The sequence below is a fragment of the Camponotus floridanus genome, unplaced genomic scaffold, assembly GCF_003227725.1.
Source record: "Camponotus floridanus strain SB8 unplaced genomic scaffold, Cflo_v7.5 scaffold161, whole genome shotgun sequence".
NCBI lineage: Eukaryota > Metazoa > Arthropoda > Insecta > Hymenoptera > Formicidae > Camponotus > Camponotus floridanus.
Genome location: NW_020229283.1, coordinates 129,615 through 155,889, shown reverse-complemented (window position 1 = coordinate 155,889; position 26,275 = coordinate 129,615). Strand labels below are relative to the sequence as shown.

Genomic DNA, 26,275 nt, shown 5'->3' with positions numbered 1-26,275 from the left:
TGGTTCTCTACAATAATTCTGCACATCTGTTAATTTATATATAATTTATTTTTATGTTGGCTGTAAAAAATTTCATCACTTCTTTATCAAACCATTTTTTTAAAAAACGAAAAAACTATCAAATGCAAAGGATTAAATCGATGCTATTTTCTACCAACAATGTTGATTCCGCAATTAACGTGCAATATATTGCTTTACAGTATGAGATCGGTACAACTAATTCTCTCGATGTTGAATCGATGATTTCCTGCTGCGCGCTCTTTCTTGCTGGATATTTAAGTGATAATTCTAACTTTTTGTATATCCAAAATATATACACATATGTGTTTCTAAAATAAAGGTAATACATTATAGCTCCCATAAATCTCTCCTATATTCTTCCAACGGCGAAGATAGGAAAGAAGAAAATCTTCGATAGTACAAATACTTTTTCTATGGAATCCTTGCTAGGAACGATTATCTTATTATTAATGATAACATTCGAAACAATCATACCAGCGTGTGTATCTTTTTAAGAAAGATTTTTAATTAATTGAAAGACACGAAAAAATATATTTTAAGAATCCGTTTGTACAATGAAAAACGGTTAATTTATTTTCACTTCAAGTTAAGAGAAAAGTTAAAGAAAGAGACAATTTGATTATAAAAATGATAATTTTATACATATAATTTTACTTACATTTTAGTATTAAATATATATACAGTGATGGGAAAAAGTTCCGGAACGGTCAAATAACTCAGCGAGATTGCATTTTTTGGAAAAATGTTATATACGAAAGTTTTATGATTTTTCCCTATCTATCTAATGATGATATTAATTTTGACCTTGACTATTATTTTGAAGGTCATTTCAAGGTCAAGTTCAATTTTTCAAATGGAAACCCCCATTTTTCAATGCATATTCTTGTAGCTTATCTCGAGAGCTTTCCAAAACACTACAGACAAATGTTTTTTCATTAAGTACTTTTTGAGTTATAAGGCTTCAAAGTTTGCAGTACTTCGATATAAAATGCAAAATATCTCGTAAAATATTTAGTTTTCGGTAGTCTTACCCTAATACTTTTATGCACAGGATAATGAGACAAAACTATTGGTGCAAAGAAAACGCATGATTGTTTATAATAAAAAGTGCATTGCAAATTACACATTTTTTATAGAAACAACTATGTGTTTTCTTTACACCAATTGATTCCTCTCATTATTTTGTACATAAAAGTATGAAGGTAAGATAATCGAAAAATGAATGGTTTACTAGATATTTTATGGTTTATATAAAATTAAGAAATTATTTCAAGCCTTATAACTCAAAAAGTACTTAATAAAAAGGTACTTAATTATAGTGTTTTGGAAAGCTCTCGAGATAAGCTACAACAATATGCAATGAAAAATAGGGGTTCCCATTTAAAAAATTCAAGTCGACCTTGACATGACCTTCACGACGCCACCCAAGGTCAATCAAATTTACCCATGTAATGCATTACTTTATCTTCAACAACTTTTGTCTGAAACATTTTTCAAAATAACCACTTCCTTTGCTTTAAAATGGGGTGTACGGGTGGTCTGAAACACCCGGTATATACCTATATATATATACAGGGTCTACCAAAAGTGTGGAAACCCCTAAATATCTCGGAAAATATACGTTTTACAGAAAAGTGTTTCCAACAAAAGTTGTAGGGTTTAAGAAGATCTATATACTGATTCTATCAGTTTGACCTTGGATGGCGTCGTCAAGGTCAGGTCAAGGTCACATTGACTTTTTTAAATGACACCCCCTACATTTGATTGCATATTCTTATAGCTTAATTCAAGAGCTTTCCAAAACACTATAATAATGTTCATTTTTATTAAGTACTTTGCGAGTTATGAGGGTTGAAATAATTTCTTAATTTTACATAAACCATAAAATATCTAGTAAACCATTCATTTTTCGATTATCTTACCTTCATACTTTTATGTACAAATTAATGAGAGGAATCAATTGGTGTAAAGAAAACACATAGTTGTTTCTAAGAGAAAATATGTAATTTGCAATTAACAATTCCATATTTTTTCTTAAAAACAACTGTATGTTTTCTTTACACCAATTGATTCCTTTCATTATTTTGTACATAAAAGTATGAAGGTAAGATAATCGAAAAATGAATGGTTTACTAGATATTTTATGGTTTATGTAAAATTAAGAAATTATTTCAACCCTCATAACTCGCAAAGTACTTAATAAAAATGAACATTATTATAGTGTTTTGGAAAGCTCTTGAATTAAGCTATAAGAATATGCAATCAAATGTAGGGGGTGTTATTTAAAAAAGTCAATGTGACCTTGACCTGACCTTGACGACGCCATCCAAGGTCAAACTGATAGAATCAGTATATAGATCTTCTTAAACCCTACAACTTTTGTTGGAAACACTTTTCTGTAAAACGTATATTTTCCGAGATATTTAGGGGTTTCCACACTTTTGGTAGACCCTGTATATACAGGGTGTCAATTAAGTCCCGGGACGGCTGAATATTTTCTCATGTAAGGTATTTTTGAAAAAGGTCAAGGTCATTTCTGAAGTAATTTTCAACGAGGAATTCAACGGTGACCTTCAATTTGACCTTGAGCTTGACCTTCAAGGTTATTTGAAGGTCAAAGTGTTTTTTTTAAATAGGAACCCCTATTTTTGATTGTATATTCTTATAGCTGACCTCGAGAGCTTTCCAAAACACTATAATAAAATATTTTTCCCTCAAGCATTTATCGAGTTATGATGCTTCAAATCATTTCTTAATTTTACATAAACCGTAAAATATCTTGTAAAATATTCACTTTTCGATTATTTTACCTTAATACTTTTATGTACAAAATAATGAGAGGAATCAATTGGCGTAAAGAAAACATATAGTTGTTTTTAAGAAAAAATATGGAATTTGCAATTAACAATTCCATATTTTTTCTTAAAAACAATTGTTTTCTTTAAACCAATTGATTCCTCTCATTATTTTGTACATAAAAGTATTAAGGTAAAATAATCGAAAAGTGAATATTTTACAAGATATTTTACGGTTTATGTAAAATTAAGAAATGATTTGAAGCATCATAACTCGATAAATGCTTGAGGGAAAAATATTTTATTATAGTGTTTTGGAAAGCTCTCGAGGTCAGCTATAAGAATATACAATCAAAAATAGGGGTTCCTATTTAAAAAAAACACTTTGACCTTCAAATAACCTTGAAGGTCAAGCTCAAGGTCAAATTGAAGGTCACCGTTGAATTCCTCGTTGAAAATTACTTCAGAAATGACCTTGACCTTTTTCAAAAATACCTTACATGAGGAAATATTCAGCCGTCCCGGGACTTAATTGACACCCTGTATATATATATTTTTTTTTTTTTTAATTATTATAATGTTTTATGCATTTCGAAAGATTTATTTTCTGTATAACAGTTGATGACACACATGATTTTTCTCATAGAAAAATTATAAATCTGAAAAATAATTTTTTTTTCATTATTTTAATGATATTAATAATAAAATCAAGAGACACGGTAGTGTCTTGTGCTAAGTCCCGCGTAAGCAACAAGACAATCCGTGTATATTTACGCGAGTCGGATAGTTTGAGATATTCGAGATTATCATATTGAAATAATCGCTGAACGCATCGAGTTCTTACTAGGCTTAATTGATAGCTTGAGTTTGATTTATATAAGAAAAGTGTCTTTATTTTTGCTCTACGTGCATCGTGAACAGCAATATTATGATCCAAAGTCAAAATATGAAAACTTTTCATTAAGAAACGTCTCCTTGGTCAACGCTCAAGTTCCCAATGCGCAAGCGTACAAAGTTGTACGGTTGACGCATTCGACGTAAGATTGCGCTAACGGCGCTCCGTGATGTTAAGACTACTATACAAGGTGTTCTAGACCACCCATACACCCCTTTTCTTTCAAAAACTAAGCATTTTAGAGAAAAACGTTTTCGACAAAAATTATATGATTTTGAAGGGAACATAAAATGGTGTCATTGGTTTGACCTTGGATGGCATCGTTAAGGTCAGCTCAAGGACATCTTTAATTTCTCAAGGACACCTTTAATTTCTTAAATGGAACCACCTATTTTTTATTGCATATTCTTATATCTTATGTCGAGAGTTTTCCAAAACACTATAATAAAGTATTTTTTCATTGAGTACTTTTCGATTTATGAGGCTTAAAATAATATCTTAATTTTACATAAACTATAAAATATCTAGTAAAATATATCTCTAAAAAAAATTATCTTTTTAAAAAAAAGGTAAAAAAAGGTGCTAAGTCCGCGTAAAAAACAGTATATGTATTTGCAAAATAGTGTATTATTAACTGTAAAATAACTAATGTATTGTATATCCTACAAAAATAATGATATCAAAAAAATTGCGCTAAGTGAAAATAAAAACTTATAAAAATACTTTAACCAAAAAAAGTTACAAATATTGAAAAAAGCTCTCTTCGAATTTAATAATGAAATGGAAGAACATAGGCAATAGAGAGCAAGTAAATAAATAAATTATTAAAGATCAAGTACAAGTAATAATAATTTAATAAAGTAAACTATAATTGATATAAACATGTTAAGTACGATATAAACAATTAAAAATAATAATAAAAGAAATGTACGGTACGGACGTTTCTGGCTCTTGTTTTGAGCCTTCTTCAGCGCAATGATGTAACATAAAAAATTACAAATAATAATGTGGTGTAGGAACCATAAAAAAAATTGTAATGATAAGTGTTAATCAAAAATCGATGTCGCATAGACGCAAAGTTAATAGACGTTTATCAAAATAATAGATCTCCATGACGAGAGATATAAAGAACCTCATTGTGCGAGTTAATTAGATGCAGAACAGAAACTTGACAACAGTACCAAATGCAGCAGAGAAACTGTTCTGCGATAATGAAAAGTTGAAAAAACAACAAGATTCAACATGAAGATCGGTTACTGTCAAAAATGTTACAGAGAATTATAGTTTACTTTATTAAATTATTATTACTTGTACTTGATCTTTAATAATTTATTTATTTACTTGCTCTCTATTGCCTATGTTCTTCCATTTAATTACAAAATAATTGTTTTAATTTTCTACATTATATCCTAGAAAAATAATGATATCCAAAAATTACGCTAATTGAAAATAAAAACTTAAAATATTTTAACTAAAAAAAATTGTACAAAATAATTGTTTTAATTTCCTACAAATAATATTAAAAAGTTGCGCCAACTGAATAAAAATTTTCACTATAAAATATACATATTTCTTTTTTATTTTCAATATTAAAAGAAAAATGATATTAAATGAATTGTAATATATCTATTATAAAAAAATCGTTGAAAATATAAACAATCATATACATTGCAATAATCATATGCATATATCCTGAAAAGTTTAATTAAAAAAAAAAAGAAAATGATAATACAAAATACAAAATTAAAAATTATTAAAAAAATTAAAAATTAGAAATTAATAAAAAAAATAAAAATTTATATAAAAATTTAAAATTAATACATATAAAAAAATTGTAGTTAAAAAACTTACCGCTGCTAGTTTCATTAGCACATTGTTCAGCGTAGCAGCGCTAAATTAGAAACAAAAGTTGTTTCTAAGAAAAAATATGTAATTTGCAATTAACAATTCTATATTTTTTCTTAAAAACAACTGTATGTTTTCTTTACACCAATTGATTCCTCTCATTATTTTGTACATAAAAGTATGAAGGTAAGATAATCGAAAAATGAATGGTTTACTAGATATTTTATGGTTTATGTAAAATTAAGAAATTATTTCAAGCCTTATAACTCAAAAAGTACTTAATAAAAAGGTACTTAATTATAGTGTTTTGGAAAGCTCTCGAGATAAGCTACAGGAATATGCAATAAAAAATAGGGGTTCCCATTTAAGATTTCAAACTTGCCCCCCCTCGCTGCCCAGGGGGAGGGGTGGAGGGGCTGATTTTAACGTCATTGTACGTCCCCCTCGAAATGACGAAATTTTGATTCTAACCATTTTTTCGTAGTGTGCTTATTTTTCGAGTTATTTGGCTGCCTAAATTAAAATGGGTCACCCTGTATATATATATATATATGTATACAGGGTGTTCAAAAAGTCCCGGTACGGGGGAATAACTCGAAAAGTAAGGGTCGGACAAAGAAACTTTTCCAACAAAAGTTGTAGGGCTTACTCCGAGCTTTTATCTCGTGACCTTGAATTTGACCTTGAAGTTGACCTTCAAGTGAATTTGAAGGTCAGGTCGACTTTTTTAAATGGGACCGCATACTTTTGACATCGGGAACGGAAAGAGCAGGAAATTTTACATTCGGATATAACCTTGTCTGTACACTTCCTTGACTTTCTAGTCAACATCGAGATCAAATAATAAAAAAATTAAAAAGTCCCGATAAAGGCTAATAACTCAAACAGAAAGAGACAGAAAAACATTTTTGTCAAAAGTTATAGAGCTTATCTCTAACTATTATCTTGTGATATGGAATTTGGTACAGCAGGGTAGAGAAGGAACCCAGCCAGTTAAGGTAATTTAAAGCAGAACGATATCTGAACAGAACGATATCTAACAGAATAACGATATCTCGTCTTGGTTTTCTCAAAAATGCGATTAACGCGACTGCTACAAAACTTGATGTTAATCTTTAACTTGCTAATGTGTGACGTAATTAAGTCATATCTCCTGCATCGAAGTAAGAAAATGAGTTGTTGATTGGCACTTACAGGAAATTGAATAAGGATCCGATCAGAAAATTAACTAATAAAATCAATACTATTGTAAAATCTTGGCGTAGCAATGATCTTATAAATGAGTCTACATATAAAAAATTGAACTCTACGAATGGTAATTTACCACGGTGTTATGGTTTACCAAAAATTCACAAGTCTGGTTTTCCAATGCGAATTATTGTGTCATCGATCGGTAGTCCCGCATACAACGTCGCGCAATACATCCATGACATATTGAAGATTTCGATCTTGGAACCTAAATCTCACATCAAGGATGGTTGGACGTTTGCTAATTATTTAAAAGGCAAAATTATTAGAGATGACGAAATAATGATTTCTCTCGATGTCACTGCATTGTTCACGAATATTCCCAAGGATTTGGTTGTGAGTGCTGTCACTAAACGTTGGAATCACATCGCGCCTAATACGAAATTTAACTTATCACAGTTTTTATACGTGATTGAAATGATTTTGGACTCTACTAGTTTTACATTCAACGGACAGTTTTACGAACAGATTTTTGGTAGTCCTATGGGTTCTCCTCTGTCACCTATCTTGGCCGATATTGTGATGGATGATTTGGAAACACATTGTTTGAGTCTGCTGGATTTCAATGTGCCGGTTTATTACAGATATGTTGATGACATTTTTACCATTGTTCCACGCCCTAAAGTGGAAAGGATAAAATCGACCTTTAACAATTATCATCAACGCTTGGCTTTTACGCATGAAATTGAATGTGATTCTCGTATCAGCTTTCTCGACACGGTTGTTATTCGATCTGATGGTTGTCTTCTAACCGATTGGTTTAGGAAACCCACTTGTTCTAACAGATTTATTAATTTTCATTCTAAACATCCGATGAAATACAAATTGAACACCATTTACAGTCTTGTTGACCGCGCTATATTATTGGCTGATTCTCAATTTCATGCGAAGAACATTGATACTGTTAAGCGGATTCTTTCCAACAATTGTTTTCCGAGCCAAATCATTAACCGTTATGTAAAAAAGACTACAATTCTTGAAACATCGTGATAATGCTAATATTGATAATGAATGTGACAATGCAGTGGCATCTTCGTACATTTCTTTGCCGTTCGTTGATGGTCTGAGTGATGAATTTAATCACGTTTTTAAAAACATAGGCCTAAATGTGGTTTATAATGTTCCTAAAAAACTCAATGTACTGATTAAACGAGGTAAAGATAAGCTGCCTACGAACAACATGACGGAAGTAGTTTACAAATTAGATTGCAAAAATTGCAATAAGTCATATATCGGCCAAACAAAAAGACATGTATGCACTCGTATAAAAGAACATCGTAATAACATTAAAGTGCATGAAAGTAATTTTTCCGTTATTAGCAAACATAAAGTTGATTTTAATCATGACTTCGATTGGTCCTCACCGGTTATTTTACATAGCGAGAAACACGTGAGAAAGAGAGAATTTGCTGAAATGTTTTATATAAAAAAGTTTGACAACACGATCAACTTACAAAAGGACACTGATAATTTAAACGATATTTATGATAAAATAATAAAGGTTGTCTAGTCTTTCTCTTTGTGTTGGTGAGGACAGGTTGACATGACATTTTTGACGAAGTGATTATTTTTCACGATATAACTTTTAATCAAATTACTGTATGTATGTAACCTTTTGCTCGTTATCTCAAAATCAATTATTTTATTTTTGTAATATTGAATTAATTTTTTGTAGTTCACTTGAAAAGGGCCAAAACCTATGGTCGAAACGTTGTGAAATTTTGATTTCGAATTAAAATTGCCAGTTGTGGTCAACCTTAATTACTCTGTTTTATTTATTTGCTGGCGACTTTGAAGTTTTTAAAAAAAAAAATATGTAATTGTTAATTGCAAATTACATATTTTTTCTTAAAAATAACTATTCGCTAAGGCCCTTCGCTGCGGTGGTGGTGGTGGCGGCGTCAGGAGAGCCTCCTGCTTTTGCCGGTTGACTCGGTCGGACCGCTGGATGGTGGTGCCGACTCGAGGTGGCCGCGGCGGTGGTGGTGCGGCAATGCGGGGCGGCGCGGGTTCCTCAGTCCGCGTCGCGATGGTGCGTCCTGCTTCGTATTCCTGAAGCAGGGCGGTGATCTCTTCCAGGATTCCTTGGCTTTGCTTCATCTTCTGAGAAGTCTGGCTCAATTGTGAGCGTTCTCGATAAACGAGGTGTCAGGCTCGTGATTGATGTCCTCGTTGGGGGGGATAAGGTTGTCATTGTTGTTGTTTTGATGAGTCGTTTTCAAATCCTGGATATGTACATGCCTTATCCACTTTCCCCTCTTGCTCTTGAAATCCACTATAACGGGTGAGATGATTTTTTGGATCTCGTACGGTCCGCTGAACTTGGGCGTCAATTTGGCGTTGTACGCTTCGCTTTTCTTAGAAAGAGGGTGATCGCGCTTCCACACCCATTCCTCGACGTTCAGTTTCCAAGGCCGACGCCGAAAGTCGTAATGGCGTTTCTGTCGCTGGAAAGCTTGCGCCAAATGAAGCTTCACCACTTCGTACGCCTCGGTGAGCTTGTTCCGGATGACGTCAGGCGCGTCCGGTACTGCGGTCTGCGGGTCGGTGTCTTCCGGGGCTTGTACTTCGCGCCCGTAATTTAGAAAGGCCGGTGTGTATCCGGTTGCGTCGTGGAGTGCCGTGTTGCGAAATGCAAGGCCGGTATGTGTTCGTCCCAGGCTCGATGATCTTTGTCGATGTACTGGGTGATCATCGTCTTGACGGTGCGGTTCGTTCTCTCGACCGGATTACAATGAGGCGAGTAAGCCGATACGGTGATATGCCGGATATTCCATGCTCGTAGGCGCTCCTCCAACTGGGTGGATCTCAGTTGTGTCCCGTTGTCCGATAGCACAGATTCGGGTCGGCCGTGTCGTAGGATAATGCGCTTGGTTAGTGCCTTGGTGACGGCGGCGGCGGTAGCTCGGCGCAACGGCACGAGCTCTACCCATTTCGTGAATCGGTCTTGGAGGACGAAAAGCCACGTATGTCCCTGGTGTGAACGTGGCAACGGACCGACGAGATCCAGCGTTACTTGTTCTCAGGGTCGGCCGACGTACGTGGAGTGCAGTGCCCCGGCCGGTTGCTGAGCGACCTTGTGGGCCTGACAGTTTCGGCAGGCTCGTACGTAACCGGCAATCTCGCGCAACATCCCCGGCCAGTAATATCTCTTGGCAATGCGGGCGATGGTTTTCGCGATGCCCAGGTGCCCGGCGGTGGAGGCGTCGTGGTATTGTTGTAATATTTTCTTCCGGTCCTCCTTGGGTATGCAGCGTTTCCACTGTTCGTCAGGGTGGCTGTCCTTGAAGTCCAGGCTGTGGTAGATGAGGTGTAGTTGTCCATCCTGGATGCGGTAATCGGGGTACGCGGCGGGGTCATTCTGGACCCCTTCCCACGTGCGGCGGTACCAGGAGTATTCCTGGCGTCTGGCGGCGCAGGTAGCCGGTGACGCGACACTGCGTCTGCGACCCGGTTTAATACTCCGCGGCGGTATCGTACGTCGAAATCGTACTGCTGGAGCTCGAACACCCAGCGTCCGAGGCGTCCGGTCGGCGATTCCATTTTTTGTAACCATCGTAGGACTTGATGGTCGGTTACGACGGTAAATAAGTAACCCTCGAGGTAACTCTTCATGCGCCGGATGCCCCAGACGATGGCCAGGCACTCGAGCTCCGTCGCACTGTAATTCCGTTCGGCTGAATTTAAGGTGCGGCTCGCGTAGGCGATCACGCGCTCGCCTTCTTCAAAATGTTGTGTTAAGACGGCCCCGAGCCCGGTCGTGCTAGCGTCGGTCTGCAGAGAAAACCGGCGGGTGAAATCGGGGCAGGCCAGAACCGGCGCGGAAATCAGCGCGCGTTTTAATTGATCGAATGCGATGGATTCTTCCGGGCCCCACTTCCAGCGTGCGTGCTTCTTAGTTAATTGGGTGAGCGGCGCGGTGATCGTGGAGAAATTCGGAATAAACCGTCTGTACCAGGACGCCATCCCCACGAACTGACGGATCTGTTTTACGGTCTGCGGTTCCGGCCAACCGGCCACGGCGCGAATTTTCTCGGGGTCGATGCGAATCCCCTCGCGGTCGATGACGTGCCCGAGGTATATTAGGCGGTCCACACAAAAACGGCACTTCTCCGGGTTCAGGCGGAGGCGCGCGTTACGTAGACGGCGAAAAGTCTCCCTGAGCAGCTCGAGATGTTTTTCGAATGTTCGGCTAATCACGATGATGTCGTCCAGATAGACGAAGACGTGCGGCTCTAATTCGGGCCCGAGAACCGAGTCTAATAGTCGTTGAAAAGTGGCGGGCGCGGAGTGTAGTCCGAACGGCATAACCTTGAATTGGTAGAGCTCTTTACCCGGTATGGTGAAAGCGGTAACGGGTCGGCTCCCCGGGGTTAGCGGCACCTGCCAATAATCTTTAAATCCAGGGTGGACAGGTACCGGGCCCCCCTCAACTTGTCCAGTGTCGCGGTAATTTGCGGCAGCGGGTAAGCGTCCTTATGGGTCACTTCGTTGACCCGTCGGAAATCGATACAAAAACGCTGCCGGCCGTCTTTCTTCTTCACGACGACGATGGGCGAACTCCACGGGCTATGCGAGGGTTCGATAACCTCGGGCCAGCATCTCGTTTATCTCGTTATCGATCACCGCCTGCATCGCCAGATTGCGTGGGCGGTATCGTTGCTTGATGGGAGTATCGTCTCTCAATCGAATAGAATGCTGCGCCCGGTCCGTGGGCCCTCTCACTTCCTTGAACTTTCCGAGTTCGTCGCGTAAAAATTCCTGTAGGCGTTCGTTTTCGGCGGGGGTTTTCCCGGCCAGACCCCCGGTGGTGCAACATCGCCCTCGTGCCCGAAGCACGTGCCGAGGGGGGGCCGGCGTGCCCAGACGCAACTTGGCCTGGAGGTCTACTTCGATGAAGACTTCACCGGAGAGACGCGGCATTATCGCGAACGTGTGCGTGGTCTTTCGCCCTCGACCGGCAAGATGATTGCCCCCGCGGTGGTGGCTTCCTGGTCGTCGGCCAGCTGGATCCGGCCTTCTTCGATGGTGACCTCGAAACCTCGCCGTCCGAGGGTCTCGGCGATCTCGTCGTTAATGAGTGACGTTTCGGACCCGGAGTCGATCAGGGCGTCGCACGTCAGATCTCCGATCGTGACAAGTATATGCGGTTGTGGCTTAAACGTTATGCGGGGCTGGGAGTGGCGTCGACCTGTGTTCCTCCCGCCCCGTTGCCTTTTCCCGCCGGCGGATGGCACTGCGAGGTGAGCACCCCGTCCCGTCCGCACTGGGCGCTTGCACTGGCGGCGGGTATGCCCGCGTTGTTTACACCGCCAGCAGCACTCGGTTTTGCTATACGCGACAGCCATCACGGACTTTACTTCGGCCTTTTCCCTCTTCACGACCTCCTTGCCGTTCTTTTACTAAATCCTCGTGCTCGCGGGCTCGCGCCTGTAACTCGGCGATGCTACCGAAATCCGCGCTGCGGATGTAAAATTTATATTCTGGGTGCTTATGGCTGTACAGGTACTCGAGCTGCTCAAACGGAGAAAACCCGCCCAAACGGCGCATCAGCGTCATCATCACCGTGGAGTACTGCGCGAATGTCTCGTGGGCCCTCTGGTGCCTATTCTCAATCTCGCGGCGTAGGGAAGCTACGTAACGATGGGACAGGAACTGTAGCCGGAACGCGGCCTCGAAGTCCTGCCACGTGAGCCAGCTGCCCCGATGGTTGCGATACCATAAAAGGGCATCCCCCCGTAGCAACTCCGATAAATCGCGCAGAATTTGCTCCGCCGTAATCTGGTAGTTATCGCGGAGTTCGGCCAGGCGTTCTAAGAACGCGGCGGGATCACGGCCGTCGAAATGACAACCGCTCTTCCGCAGTTGGTTGATCACCCGACTGTCGGGCAAGGCCGGCGCTGCACCGTCGATAAGTGCATCGCGAACGATAGGTGAAGAGGCCGTTACCTTGACCTGAGGGTATGCAAAGGAAGGTGCCCCATGGTCATAAGGATCGATCGCGAAATCATCCGGATGCGCGTCCGCGTACTCCCGCATGCGTCGGCGAATTTCGTCGAGAGTGCCCGTGTTCTCTATGCCGTAACCTGCGCCTAGCACGGTCAGTTGCTCCTTCGGGAGCGCATACAACCACGACTTCATGATGACGTAACCGCAAAACTCGCTTTTACGCCTGTTCAATGCTCACGCAAACGGTCCCTGTTCGGGCGCCAATGTAACGTTCCGTTTCCGGAGATTAGATTGCGGATAAACTCGTCGGATTCTGGGTAATAAATGGTGAGCGAATTGTAAGTAAAAAAAAAGAACTGATTTATTCAGATAGAATGCGTGTGTACAAGCGACGGTGAGTGTACAAGTTGTGTGTATCTCGCTGCGAGTATAAATGTGAGCGTGTTCAAGTGTATAAATGTCTGCGTTGCGAGTATAAATGTGAGCGTGTTCGAGTGTATAAGCGTCTGAATGCGCGTGCAAAATGCGTCGGTATAACTGCGGTTCGTAAACCGAATGAATCCGCTGGTATAATTCGCGTGTATAAAAACGTTGTTTTGACGCGTGCGGATATGCGCTCCGAATCGGTCGAAGACCTCGCGTTGTTTTGACGGTGTTTTTGCCGCGTTTCTTGCGCGGGGAATCCCGTCGTTCCGGGAATCCCGTGTATGGAGAAACAGCTGGTGGATTCCGTGAAATAATACGCTATTTCCGCGAACGGGAATATCGCGCTAAGAATTCTGGATCGCGTTTCGAAATAGCTGGCCTCGAGAACTCTCGATCAGGGCGGTTTTGAGCTCCGCCTTCCGTGGGTTTTGCCAGCCGGGATGTGGAGGAGCGGATGGAGGCAGTACCCCGCGCGATAGCGAGAACTCTCGGCTCAGGCTGAGCACTCTCGACCTGTTTGATCGGGGCGGTAGTGCCGGTTTTCAGGTGCTCGGTAATTTCTCTCGAGCGTACGGCTTAAGAGCGGAACAGGAGAATGTGTCTATACGCCGAAATACAACCTTTTTATACCGGCTAATTACCCGCGTCGGCACGCGGCGGTGTTATCCCTTCCGAACGAGTTAATTGCGGTACGGTACGGTCGGGCCCGTTCGGAGGGATTCGGGTTTGCGCCAAGCGCGGGTTTTCGCCGGTCGGTTGGTCGGGCCGCGTCGGCTTCGCTCGGCAATTCTCGGCCGTTTAATTGCTTCGATTTCAACGGCCCCGGTCTTTGAAAAAGTATTAAAAATATGGGCGTACCGCGCCCCTGCCTCTGCCCGGCGGGTGTTCTACCGGGCGGCAGCTTCCGGCTGATGTTGTTGCCGGGAATTCGGAACGGTGCATCGGAGTGCACCGTTACATCATTAAAAGAAAATCAAAAACCTACTAATGAAATTATTTTGGGATCAAAATGTGAGGAATATCTAAACGAATTAACGCTGAAAGATCACATAAACATAGTTACAATTGTTCGAGAGAATTGTTTATTATTTTATGTGACTGCTGCAGAAGAAATTCGTAAAAGATTACCTCTAAATAATATATTTTTATCAAAGTTACAAGTTTTTCGACCATATATAAGTTTATTTGATAACAATAGAGAAACATCATTCAATGATGTTTCTTTTATAGCTAAAACTATCGGCGGTTTTGATGAAAATAATTTAAAGAAGGAATGGATGGCCTTACCATCAGATTTTACAATAGAAGAAAAACAAAACTTTTCTAAATTAAATTTCGACAGCATGTGGAAAAAAATTTTGCAAAATCGACACAACAATCTTGCTAAATATCCCAATTTAACAAATATTATAAGTACTATTCGATCTCTTCCAAATTCAAATGCCGATTCGGAGAGAATGTTTTCTCTTTTAAATAATTTAAAGACAAAAAAACGTAATAGTTTTTCGTCAGCTACTGTTAATGCTATTTGTGTATTTAAATCTGCATTAAAAACGAGAGGCGAGACAGCTATCAAAATGAAAATTGATGAAAAGCATTTGTCTCTTATGTCAGCGGATAAGTTATATGCTACCGTTGCTAAAAAAAATAAAAGTATTTTAAGATTACATGCTGCAGATACCATTGACATAGCTGGCCCCTCATCTCATAAATAATAAATTTATTACAAACATTACGCTTGTAAAAGATAAATACGTGAAAAACATTTCGTCTGTTACAAATATCATATTTGTAAAAAGTAGGAATATTAAGAATATTCTTGTCTGTATAACAGACAACATATTTGTGGAAAGTAAAAGTATTAAAATCATCTTGTCTGTGTAACAGACATCATATTTGTGGAAAGTAAAAGTATTAAAATCATCTTGTCTGTGTAACAGACATCATATTTGTGGAAAGTAAAAGTATTAAAATCATCTTGTCTGTGTAACAGACATATTTGTGGAAAGCAAAAGTATTAAAAACATCTTGTCTGTGTAACAGACATCATACTTGTAAATGATAAAATAATGCAATGTGGTATAATAGGGCTCTAGGCGAAGATCCACATAAAAAAACGCGCCATTGGTGATACCTCGTGGGTGGTGTGGAAAATCGCCACTCTCATTAAATTTTTTTATTTTATTATTTTAAATGTATATATATATATACATTATAAATATATTAGAAGGTATATATATATATATATATATATATAATATATATATATATATCTTTAATATATTTATATATATATATATATATATCTTTAATATATTTAATATATTTATAATGTAAGGTATATAATATATATATATATATATATATATATATATATATATATATATATACCAATAAAATCTAACAAAATGAACCTAACTTCGATTATTGGAATTTCATTGAATAAATTTTAATTAATCATATTGAAAATTAGAAAATCACAATGAAATAAAGAATTTCAAACACAAAAAATATATATAATAAATTATAAGTATTAATTATAATAATAAGAACTAATTATCCTTCCAATGTGTATATGTAATCCTTCAAATATTAATGTAGAATGTTTTTCTTCTCATATATATACACATATATATATATATATATATATATATATATATATATATATATAAAACCCCTTTTCAAGAATCTGTAAAGGAAAATCAATTAATACAAGCCAAATGTAACAAATTCCATTTAAACATTTTCCATATGACAAGAAACGTTCTTATAAGTAAAAATCAAAATTCTCAACGATTAATATTAACAGAGTTGCTTTACGAAGCCCCTTTTAAATAGCTATTAATGATATAAACTCAAGGACCTAATCATATAAAAGGAGACGCAAAGACTTGATTTACATTTAAATTTTAAGCAAGAATGCCCAACACGAATAATTAACAAAAATAAACTTTGCATGAAAATTAAATTAAATCATCTTTACAACAGTATTATTAACGATTTGAATAAAATTATCATAATTAAAAGTCGCTACAATAAAATAAAGAATATACATATATACAGGGTGGGGAAAAAGTATGGAAGCAAACAATTATTTCCGAAACTATTCATTTTTCGACAAAATGTCTTAGACATAATTTTTATGGTATGAAAAGATGTATTTTGTGGCATAGACGGCATGACCTTGAAATGACCCTTACGAGCTGCATACAAATAACGTAAAAATTTCAAATGGAACTCGTCAGTTTTTGTTACAGATTCTTGTAGCTGATGTCGAAACGTTTACAAAACACTGCATATGAGCCCCATTCCCTTAAAAACACTCCCAGTTACGAAACAATCTTCGTTACGAATCTTGCCTTAACTGGTTGGATGAATCGCACTTATCTTGTCTTAACTGGTTGGATGAATCGCACTTATCTTGCCTTAACTGGTTGGATGAATCGCACTTATCTTGCCTTAACTGGTTGGATGAATCGCACTTATCTTGCCTTAACTGGTTGGATGAATCGCACTTATCTTGTCTTAACTGGTTGGATGAATCGCACTTATCTTACCTTAACTGGTTGGATGAATCGCACTTATCTTATTTTAACTGGTTGGATGAATCGCACTTATCTTGCCTTAACTGGTTGGATGAATCGCACTTATCTTGTCTTAACTGGTTGGATGAATCGCACTTGTCTTGTCTTAACTGGTTGGATGAATCGCACTTATCTTGCCTTAACTGGTTGGATGAATCGCACTTATCTTGTCTTAACTGGTTGGATGAATCGCACTTATCTTGCCTTAACTGGTTGGATGAATCACACTTATCTTGCCTTAACTGGTTGGATGAATCGCACTTATCTTGCCTTAACTGGTTGGATGAATCGCACTTATCTTGCCTTAACTGGTTGGATGAATCGCACTTATCTTGTCTTAACTGGTTGGATGAATCGCACTTATCTTACCTTAACTGGTTGGATGAATTGCACTTATCTTGTCTTAACTGGTTGGATGAATCGCACTTATCTTGTCTTAACTGGTTGGATGAATCACGCAATCTCTTTCCTTGAATACGGTTCGATGTACGCCTTAACTGATTCTACGAACTTCGCGTGTCTTTCGTATCGGCAGAAATGATCGAAGCGGGTTATTCTCCATTTGTTGCAGTAATCGCTACTGTTGTACTGATCTCTCATAATGACGTTCAGTCGCGTTACACACATTCATGTAATCACACGTACGCTGTCTATTTTCAATTTCGTCGATACGAATTATCACAATTGTTTCGTAACTGGGAGTGTTTTTAAGGGAATGGAGCTCATATGCAGTGTTTTGTAAATTGTTTCGACATCAGCTACAAGAATCTGTAACAAAAACTTACGAGTTCCATTTGAAATTTTTTACGTTATTTGTATACAGCTCGTAAGGGTCATTTCAAGGTCATGCCGTCTATGTCACATAATACATCTTTTCATACCATAAAAATTATGTCTAAGACATTTTGTCGAAAAATGAATAGTTTCGGAAATAATTGTTTGCTTCCATACTTTTTCCCCACCCTGTATATATATATATATATATATATATATATATATATATATATATACAGGGTGAGGCATCTAAAACAGGCCACCTGAATAACTCTGTTGGTAAGCCGAATACAAAAAAATTGTTCAGACAAAAGTTGTATGGTTTCAAGGTGGACATATGATGGTGTCATTAGTTTAATCTTGAAGAGCCACCCGAAGATCACGTGAAGGTCAGCTCCAACTTTTTAAATGGGACACTTTATATGCTTTTGCATATTCTTGTAGCTCATCTCAAGAGCTTTCCAAAACATTACAATTGTATTAGTTTTCATTAAATACTTTCCAAGTTATGAGGCTTGAAATCATTTTTTAATTTTACATAAACCGTAAAATATCTTGTAAAATATTCATTTTTCGATTATTTTACCTTAATACTTTTATGTACAAAATAATGAGAAGAATCAATTGGTGTAAAGAAAACACATAATTGCTTCGAACAAAAAAATGTAATTGTTAATTGCAAATATATATATATATATATATATATATATATATATATATATATATTCAGGATGTCCATATATATATGGACTGTGAATTAATTTTGAGGTAGTTTTTGTAAATTCAAGGCTTTATTGTGAAAAATTGTGTACATTATTATTTTTCAAAGTATTGTCCATCGCTGGCCACTACTTTTTCCCATTTTTTCTGGCAGCATACTTTCCGCGTCGAAAGAACAATTCATCTTTTGATGCAATCCACCAATCGATCCAATTTTTCGTATCTTCGTAAGATTGAAAGTGCTGCTTAGCCAGGCCATGTTCCATGGATCGGAACAAGTAGTAATCCGATGGAGCAATATCTAGTGAATATGGCGGGTGGGGTAAAACATCCAATTTCATCGTTTCTAAGTATTTTTTGACTACACGAGCTGTTGCCCGTTGCTCGACATGTGGTCGAGCGTTGTCATGTTGAGAAATTATTTTATCGCCTTTGCTCGAATTGCGGCCGTTTTTCCTTCAATGCACGGCTCAAACGCATTAATTGTGTTTGGTAGCGTTCACCAGTGATGGTTTCATTCGGTTGAAGCAGCTCATAGTACACAACACCAAGCTGGTCCCACCAAATACAGAGCATGTGCTTCGAATCATGAATATTCGGCCTTGCCATCGATGTTGATGCATGACCGGGCAAATCCCACGATTTTCTATGCTTAGGATTATCTTTAGCATATCCATTTTTCTTCGCCAGTGATGATAAGATGCAAAAAACCCTTTCTTTTTTGCCGTTGAAGCAATTGTTCGCACGTGAAAAACCGCCGTTCAACATCTCTCGACTTCAATTCGTATGGCACCCAATTTCCTTGCTTTTGAATCATACCGAGTGCATTTAAACGTTTGGAAACTGTTGTGCGATCAACATTCAACGATTCAGTAAGTTCATCTTGCGTTTGACATGAATCTTGGTCGAGTAATGCTTCCAATTCCTCATCTTCGAACTTTTTCGGTTGACCAGAGCGTTCTTTGTCAACTGTATCGAAATCACTACTTCTAAAACGTCGAAACCAACGTACTCACACGTTTTTATTGATGGATTATGTTCACCGTAAGTTTCCAACAGCATTCGATGACTTTCAGCAGTACTTTTCTTTGAATTAAACAGGAAAAGTAAAACTTCTCGCGAATGGTGTTTTGTTGACTCGTAATTCGACATCTTCGGAGCTGAGAAAAAATATGTTGTTTACACTTCAGCAAAATGACATAATAAAAAGTAAAGCCTAATGACAGAACTTTGACATGAATATAGTTACAGAAGTATCCGATGCGATATAACATAAGTTGCGTGATCTATTATAAGTCCCTCAAAATTAATTCACAGTCCTAGTATATATGTTAGGCTCAAAGACCGAAAACGCTCATTGGGCGGAAAAACCGGTCACAACGCGTTCAGACATCTCAGATTCAGCCACAATGCGAAATTTGTGTCGTGGCACTTTTAAAAACGCTCATAATGCATTTTGGCATATTCAAAAAGGCCACAAAGCGAAATTCGTGTGAGGTTCTTTTGATAATCGACCAAAACGCGTTCTGGCAATGTAAAAATGCCACAACGCGTTGTGGACGCCTATTGATGCAGCCATGACGCGATATAAGACAAATGTAATCTATTAACGGCCGACGGATTCATGTACATTCTTGTGCGTCATTTTATTTAGTATTGCTAGAGTGTGGACGTCGTTGGTTTGCGTGCTAATCATGTCTGATAAAAAGAAGATTTTTTATGATAAATTGAGTGAGTTGAAGAAAACAAGTGATCACTGATCGGAGTGTTTTTATCGATAACGAGCGGTACGAAATATCTACTTCAAGAAGTAAAAGAAGCTCAGTTACTTCGAAAAAATAAGCAATCGCTATCGTCAAAGCAGTATCGTCGTATAAAGCGATACGACATCTTAAAACTTGGTGATACTGAAAAACTGATTGAAAGAAAATGGTTCTGAAGGCATGGACGATTCTAAAATTCGCTATTTCTGTAAAGCGGATGAGCTATTTGATGTATTGGAGGCAGCACATCTCAACGTGGGACATAAAAGAAAAAGAGGTAGGTACATTTTTTAAATTTGACTAGATTTGATACATATTTACGTTATATTATGAATTCCAAGATGTTTTCGGCACAAGATTGATATCGCGTATAGATTGATATCGAGTATAGTTAGACATGTTATGATAGTAATTAATAAAGTTTTTAGTTTCATAGTCAATAAATAATTAATAATTTGTGTTTGTCTAATATTTTTCTACATTATTTTTATTTATGTTTCAGTTATAGAAGCTGAACTAAAAAAGAAATATTGTAATGTTACTCGTCAAATAATAAATCTTTTTCTGTCTTTGTGTGAACAGTGTCAATTGAAGAAAAAGATACCAAAACATGGATTAGTTGTACAACTTATTTTATCTGACTACATGAACTTTCGATGTGTGGACTTGATTGACATGCAGTCAGAGTCAGATAAAGATTATCGATTCATTATGAATTATCAAGATCATTTAACCAAATTCACAATTCTTCGTTCCTCTTAAGAAGAAAGACTGCCGAGGAAGTGGCCTACCAACTCATAGACACATTTCGTTTATTCAGTGCCCCATGTATACTTCAAAGCGACAATGGTCGTGAATTCGTAAATAAAATAATTAAATTTTGGCCGATATGTGGCATGGAATGAAGCTTGTTAATGGTAAACCGCGACATTCTCAGAGTCAGGGTTCGGTTAAAAGATCGAACCAAGATATTCGGACATGCTGGTAGCGTGGATGGCTGACAATAATACGGAAAAATGGTCTGAAGGACTCCGATTTATTCAAAGTAAGAAGAATCGAGCTCTCCATTCGGTAATTAAGACAAGTCCTTATGAGGCTATGTTTGGATCAGCGCAAAAGATCGGACTTGCGGATTCCTCTCTTTCCAGTGACATGTATTCTTCTATAGAAACTGAAGAAGAATTGGAACAACTTCTTTTTTCGGTAAAGAACAATGATCAAGATAATACTGATTAAGAAGAAGTTAACGAACAATCTAGTGAAGATAAAAATATACCTTAAGCTGGAGAGGTTACACAAGAATAAAAAAAAAAGATGACAGCAAAATTTATTGTGATTTGTGAAAACGAACTTCAGGAGCTTACAAGTGTTCAGGATGTCATCAATATATTTACGTTATTTGCGGAGAAAGTGATGAGAATAATGAGAGTTTCGGACAGAACGTTACTTGCAAGCTCTGTATTAGGAACAACAGTATCAGCGTTGAGAGAGAATGTGCTAAATCTGGTCAAAAACAACAAGCACAAAAAATGATTTCATTTTCTAATTCAAAATTTCCTAAAGTTGATATTCGAACTAGTGTAGCGGTCAGAGTGCCTGACGTTGATAAAGGACGCGCAGCTCCCAGAAATGTCTTAGCTGTTGTTGCCGGAATTAATTCATCAGGGCTTTATCAATTAGGTACCAAAGAAGGGCTCCTTGAGCGATTTTATGCTCGCAATGAATTTATAATTGCTGAGAGCAACTTTATTGAACTGCAAGACGTACTTCACTAACTCTTCGTTCAGCTTCTATGTTGTCATCTGGAAGTAAGCAAGGTTTTATAAGCTGCCACTGTAAAAGATACTGCATTGACAAAAAATGCAAATGTCTCTCTAAAAATATAAAGTGCAATTCCAAATGTCAGTAATAGTTCTTGCAAAAATAAATAATTTATTAATAATTCCCACAAAGGGACCAATATATATTATGAACAATGTTTATTATTAGAAAAATACTAATTAATGAAGATTTCTATTACAAAATCTTCTTTGATTAAAAGAGCCATAGTATTAATAAAGATAACTTTATTTTCTTTTACAGTCAAAAAGACAATTTGTTTTATTTTAATTGAATTAACGTCGATTGTTATAACAAAATAACGTCAATTATTTTATTTTAATCCTTGATACTTACGTATGAAAAAAAGTATTGTAGATTTTAGTCAAATAAAAAAATTTATTTGTAAATGATTTTGTCAATTAATGGCAAATTTGTTTTTAATAAAAGAACTCTCACAAAGAGAGCAACTCTAAACAGTATTTTATATTATTATTAATAAAAAATACTGATGAATGAAAACTTCTATCACAGAAACTTAATTGTTTTAAATTTTATTGTAAAAGCTATAGGATTAATAAGGCTAACTGTTAATTTTCTTTATAACTTTTTTCTTTATAATTTTATTTTTATTGCATTATTGCTGTATCAATAAACGTCAAATTTCAAAGATTTAAATACAACTACCTTTTATCCTTTTATGTCCCACGTTGAGATGTGCTGCCTCCAATACATCAAATAGCTCATCTACCTTACAGAAATAGCGAATTTTGGAATCGTCCATGCCTTCAGAACCATTTTCTTTCAATCAGTTTTTCAGTAGTTTTTCAGTAGTTTTTCGAAGTAACTGAGCTTCTTTTACTTTTTGAAGTAATATTTCGTACCACATAATTAGCACGCAAACCAACAACGTCCACACTCTAGCAATACGCTAAATAAAATAACGAACAAGAATGTGCATGAATCCGTCGGCCGTTGATAGATTGTATTTGTCTTACATCGCGTCATGGCTGCATCAATAAGCGTCCACAACGCGTTGTGGCATTTTTACATTGCCAGAACGCGTTTTGGTCGATTATCAAAAGAACCTCAACACGAATTTCGCTTTGTGGTCTTTTTTAATATGCCTAAACGCGTTATGAGCGTTTTGGAAAGTGCCTCGACGCAAATTTCGCGTTGTGGCTGAATCTGAGAAGTCAGAACGCGTTATGATCGGTTGTTTCGTTCAGTGAGCGTTTTCGGTCTTTGAGCCTAACATATACAAGGTGTTTCAGACTACCCATATCATTCATTTGAAAACTAGAGAAGTGATTATTTAAAAAAAGTAAAAACAATTTCTTTATAAATCGGGTGCGCTCTATCGAATGGTGATATTTTCAACTTCTTGAAATTGAAAAACAATTTGAATTAACAATTCCATATTTTTTCTTAAAAACTGTATGTTTTCTTTACACCAATTGATTCCGCTCATTATTTTGTACATAAAAGTATTAAGGTAAGATAATCGAAAAATGAATATTTTACAAGATATTTTATGGTTTATGTAAAATTAAGAAATGATTTTAAATCTCATAACTCTAAAAGCACTTCATGGAAAAATAATTTATTAGTATTTTGGAAAACTCTGGATGTAAGGCTATAAGAATATGCAATGAAAAAGAGGGGGTTCCATTAAAAAAAATGCACTTCCGGTCTGAATCGCCTATTTCCGGCCAAAACCAGAAGTTGAAAATATCATTACTATTCGATAGAGCGCACTCGATTTATAAAGAAAATGTTTTTACTTTTTTTAAATAACCACTTCTCTAGTTTTTAAATGGGTGGTACTAATGGTTTGAAACACTCTGTATATATACATATACATATATATATATATATGTATTGTTAGGGAAATATTTTATTATATTTTCTTTATTTTTCATATTAAAAAAAATAGAAATAAATTAAAATTTTTATTAAGTATTATTGTTTCAGGTTTTTTATATTATATTGATGCAACAATTAATCCTTTGCTATAATAAGGATTGTTAATATATCACATTTTAATAAAGCAGCAAAAATCTATGTTACTTCGACAAATATACATTATTTGAAATTTAAACCATATTTTGGATTGAATTAATTAAAAAGTCATCTTTGCTATATAATGTTATTTTACTCTCAGTTATAATCATTATTTTATAGAGCTTGAAACTTGGTTACTGTAACATAGAAGACTAGTTGTCCATGTATTTCGGATGTAGATTTGCTGAGCTATCAAAATTTTTAGTTGTTTTTTTTCCGTGTATTTTTCTTATATTATATTAAATAGCAAAACAATTTAATGGCGTGGTGTTTTGTAATGTTCTAGTATATATAAAAAAATATATGTAAGATATAAATTTATATTTTATATTGTTCATTTTTCACGTCAGTTTGAACAAAAATTGCGTCTTTCATCCAAATAATGAACACACTTAGAAAGTAATATACACATAATATTACAATAATATTAATCAAGCGACGCGATAGCATCGCGACGCCAAGTACATAAAAAAAAGAATCAAGCATTGAGAGTCACTGTTTTCGACTGAAAGTCACTGTCCTCGTCGCGGCGCTACCAAGTACCTTATCCGGAATTTTGGGTCTAAGAAACTTTCAATTAAAATATTTCAAAAATTAAAGCCGTAATCATAAATCTAACGATACTTTTATAACATTATATGTATACAAGCTTTCGATTGCGATCAGTTTGAATAAGATTGGTGCAGTCAATCCCGAGAAATAATGACCGCATATCAGAAATGTGACATTTTATCGTTTTCCTTCATTTCCAGGTTCAGACTCACGTACATATGCTCGCACGCATACACGCAAAGCAAGTTTGTCCCTCATGGCGCGTTTGCAACGCTTATGTACGATTATTCGTTCGAGTGTGCAAATACGCCTTGAGAGACAAAATTATGTGTGTATATGCGTAACATTGTGCGTTAATTTTTTACTTATATATCATATCATATTAAAACACAATACCATAATATATTAGAACGTAATACAAGTAGTATTCTCGTCAAGATGAAGCGCGTATCTTGGTAGGAAGCGCGCATTACGACTCTTTGGCCGACAATTGGTCCTTGATTAAGTCGGACGATGCGTAAATATCTCAGCGCAGTAGATCTGGCGCGTGATTGGTGGCCGGAATATCACGTGGTACTCCGGGCCCCAGGATAGGAAGAGGGAGGTGAGTGCGAACCGGGAGATCGGGCGACTCAGAAATAATGGCGGTGCGAACTATACACGTATCCAAGAACACCGTCGACCACGTAATTAATGCCGTCTCCCGAGTCAGACCCTGGAGACGGCATTAATTACGTGATCGACGATGTTCTTGGACACGTATATAGTTCGCACCGTCATTATTTCTTTCTGCTTTCCTGATGCTCGGACAATTTTACAATTGCGACTTGGCTCATCGGCAGTTGCCGATCTTCGACACGATTTAGTACGCACTATTGCGCCACGTCATATTCGTGATAAAGTAGTGTTGCAAATGAAATAGATGATGTTCTTTTGAAGAAATCCGATAAAGAAGAAATTCTTAGAAAGGTATGTCAAAGTATTGAATAAATTTTTATATTTTTTTTCTGATCTCAATATTTTTCTATGTAGATATTTTGAAAAGCACCTAATAAAGCAAAGGAAGAATTGAATGAACAACTAACACATTTCCAGCAAAAAAGAACCGCAGGATTGGCCACAATCTTTGGCCCGATCGATATTTCGCTGGATAAAAGCATATCTGACAAAACTCGTATCATCAACATTGTCTGGAATAAATAGTCAAACTGTAAGACATATATTACACATATATTATGTATATTAATAATTATATTATATTATGTATATTAATAATTCGTAATGAATTATTTTTCAGTTTTCTCAGGATGCCAATTTGAGCGCTTCAAATGTGCTCACCAAACACCAAAGAACAAAGTCGAGTCCGGAACAATTAAGAACTACAGTGATATTTCCGTTAGAAGCTAGTAGACGCTTGATCGCATTTAAATTGATGAACGATCTATCACCTCCAAGACATTTCAGACACAATGATATCGAAATCAATGAATTACCGCATATTACACCACCAGGGACACCATCGCCATCATATCCAGCTCCCATTTTAGGACAAGATATCTTTTTGTCTACGCCAAACGATGTAAATATTTTATTATAACGCATAACGATGTAAATATTATATTTATTAATTTTAATGTTTCCTCTTACATTGTGTATATTGCTTATTGATTTTCTTATTGAGATTCTTGAATCATTATGTAAACATATTGACGATTTATGACATTAAATGCAAAACAACTATAAAAATTATAAATTTTGTTTTTTACATTGTCAAAATTGAAATAATTTTTCCAGTTTTATGAAATCGATGAGAGATTAGAA

General features: G+C 36.7%; 1 protein-coding gene and 1 long non-coding RNA gene across 2 annotated transcripts; both read left to right on the top strand.

Moving 5' to 3' along the window:
- The first annotated feature begins 6,508 nt into the window (after positions 1 to 6,508).
- On the top strand, positions 6,509 to 7,794 carry LOC112637400. Its single transcript, XM_025407129.1, has 2 exons — positions 6,509 to 6,528; positions 6,753 to 7,794. The coding sequence occupies exons 1-2, from the start codon at positions 6,509 to 6,511 to the stop codon at positions 7,792 to 7,794; spliced, it is 1,062 nt and encodes a 353-aa protein (XP_025262914.1).
- Positions 7,795 to 25,318: 17,524 nt separating this feature from the next.
- On the top strand, positions 25,319 to 26,036 carry LOC105258168. Its single transcript, XR_889720.3, has 3 exons — positions 25,319 to 25,423; positions 25,487 to 25,664; positions 25,752 to 26,036. It is a non-coding gene; the product is annotated as an uncharacterized LOC105258168 (long non-coding RNA).
- Positions 26,037 to 26,275: the final 239 nt, after the last annotated feature.

What these genes read in the sequence shown, in the direction of transcription:
- LOC112637400 (XM_025407129.1), top strand. Translation starts at nt 6,509, where the DNA reads ATGGAATTTGGTACAGCAGG. An exon ending in ATGGAATTTGGTACAGCAGG is followed by an intron (nt 6,529 to 6,752) that starts GTAGAGAAGGAA and finishes TGGCACTTACAG; the next exon opens with GAAATTGAATAAGGATCCGA.